Source organism: Megalops cyprinoides, chromosome 3, assembly GCF_013368585.1.
Source record: "Megalops cyprinoides isolate fMegCyp1 chromosome 3, fMegCyp1.pri, whole genome shotgun sequence".
In the NCBI taxonomy this organism is placed as follows: Eukaryota; Metazoa; Chordata; class Actinopteri; order Elopiformes; family Megalopidae; genus Megalops; species Megalops cyprinoides.
Window position 1 is genome coordinate 22,327,059 of NC_050585.1, and position 9,973 is coordinate 22,337,031.

Below are 9,973 nucleotides of genomic sequence, written 5' to 3' on the forward strand. Positions count from 1 at the left end.
CAACACTGACAAACAGCAGTGGAGATTGTGTAAGAAGGGGCAGACAAGAGACAGAACGATGGAGGGAGAAAGGAAGAGAAGAAACATTGAATGAAAGAAAGGAAGACCAGATGAAACAGGAGGCACAGAAAGAAATAAGAGAGATAAAAGGAGAATGGAGACATTAGGTAAGGCAGATTTTGAATGATGAGTGTGTGTGTGTGTGACAGAGAACAGGGTTAAATTTGTGTGTGCGTGCAGAATTTTCAGAAATCCAGAACAGGTGTCAGAATCATCAGTTCAAATACTGGATAGACACTGCAGTTGTACTATACTTCAGTCTCTGTGGATTAAACACCAAATACTGGAGAGATGCTCCAGCTGTACTATTGAAGATGGTAGTACTTTAGTCTCTATGGGGTAAAATCTGCAAGCCTTTGCACATTGCCCCAGGTAAGGCTGTTAACATTAATGTGCAGCAGGTTGGCCCCGACCTACTGAATCACACATTGGGGTTACCCAGAGCTTTTTTACCAAGACGTACAATTTACAACTGCAGTGAGGAGACATGAGATCAGCTGAAACGGAATGCAGAAACATTGCAGATATTCACAGCCCACGGTGCTCTCTCCCTACAGGAGCTGGAAGGGGAGGTCTTCGTACCCGCACAAGACCCTTCCAAACCTAAAAGCAAGAGGGCGAGGGCCAACAAGTCAGGGGTCAGGAAGGGAACCTGACAGTGTTGGAGTGGAGTGACAAAAAGGAGGGGTTGAATCGGAGGGCTGAAGGAATGGGAGGATGAGCCGTCGGAAAGAACACAGCCAATGATGAAGACAAGCGTCTCCATGGTAACGGCTGCAGGAGGAGGGGGCGACAACTCGACATCGCCCTTAGTCGGCTCCGCCCACGCGGCCTCCTGCAGCATCGATGAATCCTACAAGTACATCTTCCTCCCGCTCTGCTACTCCTTCACGTTCGTCTTCAGCATCTCCCTGAACTCCGTGGTGCTGTACCGCTCCTTCCGCCGCACCAAGCGCTGGAACGCCTCCCTCATCTACATGGTGAACCTGGCCTCCACCGACTTCATGTACGGCCTCTCGCTGCCCTTCCTGGTGGCCAGCTACATCATGAGGGACCGCTGGGTCTTCGGGGACTTCATGTGTCGCCTGGTGCGCTTCCTCTTCTACTTCAACCTCTACTGTAGCATCTTCTTCCTTACCTGCATCTCTGTCCACCGCTATCTGGGCATCTGCCACCCGATGAAGACCATCACCCTGGAGACAAAGCGTGCGGTGAAGGGCACCTGTGTGCTGGTGTGGGCCGTGGTGTTCGTGCTGACCAGCCCTATTTTCCGCTTCGCACAGACCGGCTTCGTCACCCGTGGGGTCGGTGGGGCCCCCGGCGGCACTGTGGAAGCCTTCCAGAACTGCTGGGATGATGCCATCGACAAGGAGTTCTCCGAGTACGTCCCCTACGGCATCATCCTCCACCTGCTCGGCTTCTTCATCCCCTTCATCATCATCGCCTGGTGCTACTCCCACGTCGTCATGACAATAATCCGGACGCTTCGCTCACAGCCGCAGCTGCAAGGGGGCGGGAACAGGGAAGGCGTGTCTGCAGCGCCGGGGCCCATGTGTGCCTACGTCCGCCGGCGGCGCAAGTCGATCAAGACCATCATCACCATCACGCTGCTCTTCGCCCTGTGCTTCTTCCCTTTCCACGTGACTCGAACCCTCTTCCTCATCCTCAAGTCCCGGGGACTGCCCTGCCCCTCCATGCGCACCGTGTCCATCTGCTACAAAGTCACGCGTCCCCTGGCCTCCTTCAACGCCTGGCTCAATGCGCTGCTCTACTTCTTCACAAAGGACAAAAGCGCCCCCTGCTGCCCATCTCCAGACCCAGCCCATCATGGCCTCCTCTGGCCACTGAAGATGCTGGGAAAAGTGGGAGGAGCAGGAGAGGGGGGAGGAGGTGTTAACGAAAAGGAGAACGAGTCCAAATCGTCAGGAAATATGTTTTGAGACCTGGCTTGAGGGCCTGAATCAAGTGTGGGTGAGGGGCTGAGTTAGTAGATGTCATTCTCCTGCTCAATGATGTTGTCTGCTATAAATTATTGGCTGACTTGATGGCGTGTCCAGGTCAACTGCAATGTCTCCCAGTAGGTAGCCATAAATGCCTTGTTCTGTCCTTGGAGAAGACTCACTGGCCATTAACAGTAAGCAGTTATCTGATGAGGATGTATATAAAAATGATTTCTATAACTTTATCTTGTGTAGCTTGCTTTTGAAACCTCATGAAAAGTGAATAAAAAATACTACAAATTGCACAATTTTCTTTTTTAAGATTTAACAAATATTTACATGAATGCTGTGTGGTTCAGCATTACGTGCTACATCATAATGAAGTTGTGTTTGCTTTGACTGAACATGAGACTATATTACCTGCCTATCAGCTGAGGAGGAATGGGCTGAAATACATTCAATGGAGGCTTCCTGTTGTCTGGATACATGAGCTTGTTGTGTGTTCCCCTGCAGAGAGAGACATGCGTGTGCATGTATATGAATGTGAATTTGGGATGTTGTGGGAATTACGTGATCAGAACACAAAGCCATTAGTGATGATGAGGTTATTCATTTCCCAGATCTACTCCTCTGTCAACCCAAAGATCAACTGACCCTGGGAATACTGCTGATAATGTGGAAACTCACAAAACAAGAACAAGATGTGCCTTCTCTCGGAAAACTCCAGCAAGACGCCTCCAGAATTATTACAGTGAACTGTAAATGAAGAGGTTCTTTTATTTGCTCGCTGGACTTAAGTCCTGACACAACAAGGACATAACCAGACACTTCCAAACCTGGCAGGTGCTATCCAGGTACCTCCATCCCTTTACACTGACTTAAATTAGACCAGGAGGGCATACTATATATGAAGCTTCAACATTACAAACATTCAACCTACACACATATGCAGCCTTGGTAGGGAAACAAACAGTACATGTAAGGTCTCTACCCATTCACAAATTGACCTGCTACCCATGGATAACCCCCCCTCCCCCAAACCTGCTCTGCACTATGCACACCAACACCATGCCAGCATTTATCCCAGTTTGCTGCAATTTAGGTTGGGTTTTTAGCAAGTGTCTGCCTGCTGGTAGACAGGCTGGATTTCAGGGGCACTGAATGGCCCCCCCGATCAACTCATTCATAAAAGGCCAAGTCTCTTCACCTCTGAATCATTTCATGGCAGTATTCTGAGAAGTGATGATGTCACAATGGGCAACAGGAATAGTAAGTAGTCCTACTTTGCCCTTCTGATTGCTCTTTAATGACTCAATGATCCGTGAAGCCCTCATCCATAAATATTATTGCTGGCTTTGGTCTGGTGCTTGTCAATGATTAAACCTGACATCCCCAGTGCAAGAGAGCAGAGAGTTTCCTCAAGCTGACACATGGATAAACCCTCCAAAGATATCTCTAAAAAATGCCTAAAATGAATATGCTATTACTTTGACTCTTGTGACAACTGTTGAAACCCACTGGTTATAAATACCAATCCGGTCATATTTAAATAAATTCCTGGTATATCTTTAAGAGTCTCTGTGAGTTTTCTATTAGATTGAAACCAGTCTAAGGTTGTTATCCCTCCGGGCAGGGTACTTGATCCAAATCAACTCCAATATCCAGTGGTAAAAAAACTGAGAGCACGTAAACATTTTAAGATATGCAAGTTGGGTGAGAGTGTCTGCAAAGCAAACGAAATGTAATGTAAAAATACCTTTTAAGAAACCGCGTTGAGGTAATGCAACCTAGGATGCGGAATGTGCTTTGCTTATCTTACTCAATTTCAAAAAGAATTATGAGTAATCTGGTGCACTGAGTGAACACCCGACTTCTAAATTGCAAAAAAATTCAGTTGTTACGCCCTACTGAATAAACAATTCATGTCTGTAACATTTAAAAATTAAGTGCAAGTGCATAATTTTTACGGTGGTTATAAATAGTGGCTACAAGAGTTTCTAATTCAAGACTGTTCAAGAAAGTTCATTCATGAACAGTTACCGTATATTTTCTTTCTTTTGCAGAGATCAGTTCTCATCTCTGCAACTTCTAAAAATTAACCTCAAATGCTATCCGTAAAGGTATCTTGCTCTAGTATTTATCGCTGTAACAGGCTGCTCCCGTTTCTACTCCGGTTGTTGCAGTACTTTCACTAGCCGTTGGGAGGTGTTGTTGTCACGACAGTGGAACGAACACATTAGACTGTGAACGGACTAGACTACTATTTGTTTGTTGAACTATTTTGTTTGTTGAATTAAAGTATATATATATATATATATATATATATATATATATATATATTTTTTTTTTTTTTTTTTTTTTTTTTTTTTTTTACAGAGAAGCCGAAATAATACCCCCTCCCCTTGCCTCTGACCACTGTGAGAAACTTTTCATTTTATTCAGCAATGACATTTTGTGTATAACAGGAGGAGCTAGGGGAAAGTAATAAAAGAGAAATTTATGCAGACCAGAGGGGTTAGCTTTTTGGGGGTGCGAATGAATGCTTGGGGAGAGTGAATGGGGATTTGCTTATGCGATTGATCACCATATGCAATAACCCTAATTACATCAGTCTTGAGAATTATATTTGTTCCTTATTGGGCACTGGAATTCACATTCTGTAATTATTACAAAAGGTATGTATAAATTATATAACTTAGAATTGTTACAGCATAAGTGTAGAGGGAGCCTCCAGTCCGATTGGCTTAGACTGGGAGAGGTTCTCCACCTCGAAGGGAAATAATTTTATTTTAAATATCAATTTAGCAAGCTCTTGATACTGACATATCTGTTTAAATATTGCCTACACAGTCAGTTAACTTGCTAGTTATCTTAAATTCAACTACCAAAACACACCGGATGACGCGTTTAATTAACGTTACCTACTGCGAGCTGGCTTTTCAGTTTTCATTTGAAGGGGAGTCCGTGAACCCTAATTTTTAAAAGCTGCGTATACTTGATGCAATTTACTCTGTTGTAGTTCACTAGCGTGTTATGCATCATGGTTTCAAAGGTCTGGTGAAGATTATCAGTAGCTAGACAGGAGGCGGGCTAACGTTACAATGTAAATGAATTGGCTAGCCAGGTGGCTACATTTGCATACTGATCTATAGTTAACTGGCTAACAAACTTTCTAACAGATCCCCGTTGAGACAGCTTTTCTCTTCGCAACCATCTTTCTCTAAGCCAAGGGGTCTGGCTTCCTCAACCAGGAGGGGAAAGTGCCCCACTGACACGGCGGTTCAGGCTGCAGTACAGGGTGAGGCTTGCAGATCGGGCTTTCACCGTGCAAGAGTTTATGCATGGTCTACGTTTCTATGGTCTTTATGTTTTAAGCAACAGAAGCTGCCGTGCATCAGTGCGCCCTGGAAAACGAAATGGAAGAGATGGAGGTGGACGAATACGCAACCGCAGCTGGAGCCATCTGGCATGTACGGAGGTTCAACAGCGCCCCCATTATTTGTGGTGTAAAGTGAACAAACCGCAGTGCTAATTCCTACCTCTGTGAAGTTGAGTAGATCTGTACTCATAGCACAAGCCAAACATAGTCTTCTGAATTCAAGTGTAGCCGAACGGAAAGAGTTGTCTTTCTTTCCATCACTCCCCGTATCTATCTATCTATCCATCTACATATTCGTCGCGTCCCAACAGTTGACGCAATTACGGTGCCTAGCATCGTAGATATCCATATACCCACACAGAAATATTATCTCAGACAATCTGAGCATACAAGCAGGGAAAAGGGAAATGTGATCTCTGCCTTTTAGCCTTCTGGTTGTTTCTCTCTCACCAGTAACGGCTCTAGCAAAGAATACGGCTAACTGGATAAAAGGTATGGCCAACAAGAAAACACAGGACAGAGATGCATTGGAATTAGCCAATCAAAGTAAAGCAGAAGAAACCAAGAGGTGATGGTGAAATACTTAGTCAATATAATTAGCGGAAACAATCTCTTAGTGCTCAAAAGCATTAGACCTTACTGATGTTAAAATGTACAGTTAGGACTGTATAAATTAATGACATAAATAGTTTATGACTGTGGAAGATGAGAGAGACGATGAAGTATGAGCAGATTGGCAGCACAAGAGAGATTTTGTGTTGATACTAAACAACTATCAATAAATGCATCAGCGCTGTCAACTCAGCGTTAGTTCCACTTCTGCTACATTTGGGCTGGATGTTTGCTAAATGGCCAAGGACGGATATTAGCACAGAATTGTAGGCAAATCAGAGCCTGCAGAGAATATTAGAGATATCTTGAGTAATTACTGGTTGCACTAGTAGTAAAAGTGGTAACAGCATTAACAGAAACATGAAAAGAAAAAAAAAACAAACAAACAGGCACAAAGCCATGTCCTCTTCAATGTATGGTTGTATTGAGCACATATTTAACATTGTAGCAACATTTAACAGGTACCTGCAGTGTTATCATAAGCATGCAGAGGTGAAGCTGGATAAGAATGCATCAGAGTTTATTATATGTTTACATATGTGTTTTGTGAATGAGTTTATTCAAGTTGGAGAATGGCATTCTGGGTGGAATTTTCATTTTGTAGCATTCAGGAATGTAATAGAGTAACATAAAGTATGGCTGCGCAAAACTTAAAGAAATATGATGAAATGAAGAATAAAATGACAGGACAAAAAATAAATCAAAGCAAATACATTTAAGGGCAGGCAGAAGGTTAATAATGGGACATCAGGTACACTTAAGCAAAGGAAAATAAAAAGAAAATGTAGTAAAAGTTTTTGTGAATTAAATCACAACTGGTAGAAAAAACAAATATTCACAATATGCAGGCGTAGAGTATTAATCACACACATGTGGGTTTATCAAGCAGAAATTGTTTGTTACAGGGGCCCAAAACCACTAAACACATACCTCAGAGGCCTCAAATGTGACTGAGGTGTTTTTGCCATTTATGAATGTGTTTCTCCCCATTGTTAATCTGAATGAGAGGCTATCCTGAGCTGTGTGTGCCATGCTCACTGAAGGTGCAGAGGGGGGCCTCCACTCTTTATCAGTGAGTTTTCTCCCCAGCATGAGAGCTGTGTAAACCCTGTCAGGAAAGGGGGCACCCCAAAACATTAAAGGTGTGGAAAAATGGGAAACTATCACTGATAATCAATTTAATATCTTCATGAGTTGCTGACCAAACACAGGAGTGATCAAACACAGTCACCTTAATCAAGTCCCTGTCTTGCAGACAGGTACAGTATGTACATGCACGCATACTCGCCATTGGTGCTCACTTTACACATGGGTACAGGAGACAAATGTGTACATGTACATGATACATGTGTAGACACACACAAGCACATTGCTGATGTACTGTGCTTGTGTCCCCACTTCTGAAATGTAAAGGACCTAATTTCTCAAATGCTAGAATCTGGAGGATTTTCTGGGTCTCTCAATTCTGGTTGGCTGTTAACTTTTGTGATAAATATAAGCTATAGTTCAGATTTTATGGTTATGTGTCAGACCCGCCTCCAGCCAACCCCCTGTTCAGCCACACCCACGCTCTGAGTTGCCTGAGTTTTGACCACCTGCAGCTAATTCTGTTAATCACCACTGGGATTTAAGGACTGCAATTCAGGCACCTCTTTGTGAGGTATTGCACTTGTATGCTGAGCTGGTGTCTTGGTGGTTGTGCTTTGTGCTTTTCCAGTTTAGACCTGTTTGCCTGTATGTTGACTCTGCTTATTGTCTGGCGGTTTGGATTTGTGGACTCTATTAAAAGTACTGGAGCTCTGCACTTGGGTGTTCTGACTCTTTCGTAACATTATGTCATATGCTGATTAAGATTTCTTTACCAGCCTGTGGAATTCATCAAGGATAATATGAAGATTTTAGCATATATTGGTTTCACCTGTCAACTTTTATTGAATGGTTGAGTATTTCAAGGAAGCCCTTCCACACATGCTACAGTAAACATGTTATTTGGCTGTGAGAGAGGGAGGCACTGAGAGAAATCATGCTTCATACTGATTCTGTACATTCAACCACAGGGAGTGGCTCCTGTTAAGAATTTTAGTGTTGTAAATAGAATCATGAAACAGATGTCAAACTGTAAATGAATACACTAATTCCTATTGAGTATTTTGTGCTTATAAAGTTGATGGAAATATGTCTCTCGCACTGGTGGAAGGATAATGCACAGCCTTAAATTGTGTCAATATGTTATATATTGTGTATGAATAATAACAGAAAATATTTGTAGCCTATTGGAAACTGAATGGAATGTCGTTTTGTCCAAAAACATTGGTTGCATAAAACTGCAGCTGGATATGTGAAATGATTAAAATGATATTAGTAGGTGAAAGGTTTTTTCCCAGAAATAAAGAACTAAATTTTATTCATACAGAAAATAAGACATGGGTTCCTTCATTGTTGTCGCTCCAGCCAGATTCATATGGATAAGGTACCAGGTAACGTTACAGCGGTCAACCTTCATTTTAGCAAAAGTTCACTAGGTTACAAGTACCTTCTTGTCCGATACGGAGTGAGAGCGAACTATGAGCGCTGTAGTAACACCTTCACGCCACTAGGCAGAGAAAATACTGTCGCCATTTCCCGGCACAGTAATTCAAAAGGATAGCTTCACATCCCGTCCTGCACCGCGACAGGGATAAACGGTTATGTTAAACCGGGGAAAATATTAAATTAGAGAAATTTCTTATATTACCTTAAAATATGCGAATTGTTTATGATTGTGCATACACATGCTTAGTGATTATTTTATACATTTAATTCAAGCAGTTGCATTTTTTATTTATTTTTTTTTCGCCCCCAAGCACCGTGTCACAAGTGTAACAGGGGAACCGTCAGAAGCCGTTGGCGCCATTTTCAAACAGTGGTGTCTCAAGGAGTGATTGGATATAAAAGTACGACACAATGTTTACGTTTCCTTTTTTCTCTTCTAACGGAAATCCTTTTCCATCAGTTTTAATGATTTAATTTAGATTTTTAATGTAGATTGGGAAACGGTTTTTTAAACAAAGGTAAGACTTTTTACCTTTTATAAAATGTTGGTATCTAGCTAGTTACCTGTTCAGCAGGCAAGCCAGTTTTATACATGCTTGAATGTGCAAAGCGCTTTGAAAAAATGTGTAACTAAACTAACTTGTTAACGTTTGTGATTTGTGTTTGGTGAACGTTACCTAACTAACTAGACTGTGTGCCTCTAGTCGCGAGCAGGCAGCCTATGGAGCTATATGTCATTCTTATCAGCATCAACCCCTCCCCAAATATGCCCTGCACCCCTTCAAAATGAGCTAGCCTACCCCACCCCTATTGCCACCTCCGCTATATGCATTATTGGTAACGTTGCTAGTAACCTAACGTTAAATAGTTTTGACCCCACGATGCTCAGCCATGCAGCCACATTTAAACGAAAGGTAACCAAATAAGGTCTTGTAATTGCCTCTCTTTTTCTGGCAAAGCTAACCTGAATGTATTGAATTCACTGAAAATGTCGTTTTCTTGCGAATAATTTGCCCTTAGTTGATATGCCGCACGTAGTTTGGAATATGAATTTGACTAACAGACCACTCCACATAGCTTGTGTATATAAACCCGTAAAGAATCTGTTTTTAGTGAAAACTTTTCCCGACCAGTAGGTGAAAACAGGTCGCAGCCCTCCTTTTAACACATTTTCTCCGCAATAAAATCTTAAACATATGCTTCATCTTCCATGCTTAACTCGCATATAAAGCAGCGCCGTTGAAACGGCTGAGGAATCACTGTGTACAAAAATAAGTACCCACCCCACTTTTTACAACTTTTATCGACATATAAGTCGTCGTTCTCAGGTGAGGGTTTTGATAATTTTATAATCGAAAACTTTATTTTACAGTAAAGACAGAACTGAAAATGAGCGCGTGCTTGTATTTCACATTAATAAAATTCTATTGGACCTTAAGTTCTTCATCTC

General features: G+C 42.4%; 1 protein-coding gene across 1 annotated transcript; it reads left to right on the plus strand.

Moving 5' to 3' along the window:
• The first annotated feature begins 824 nt into the window (after window positions 1-824).
• Window positions 825-2,000, plus strand: LOC118774416 (P2Y purinoceptor 3-like). Its single transcript, XM_036523762.1, has one exon. The coding sequence runs from the start codon at window positions 825-827 to the stop codon at window positions 1,998-2,000; it is 1,176 nt and encodes a 391-aa protein (XP_036379655.1).
• The last annotated feature ends 7,973 nt before the right edge of the window (window positions 2,001-9,973 follow it).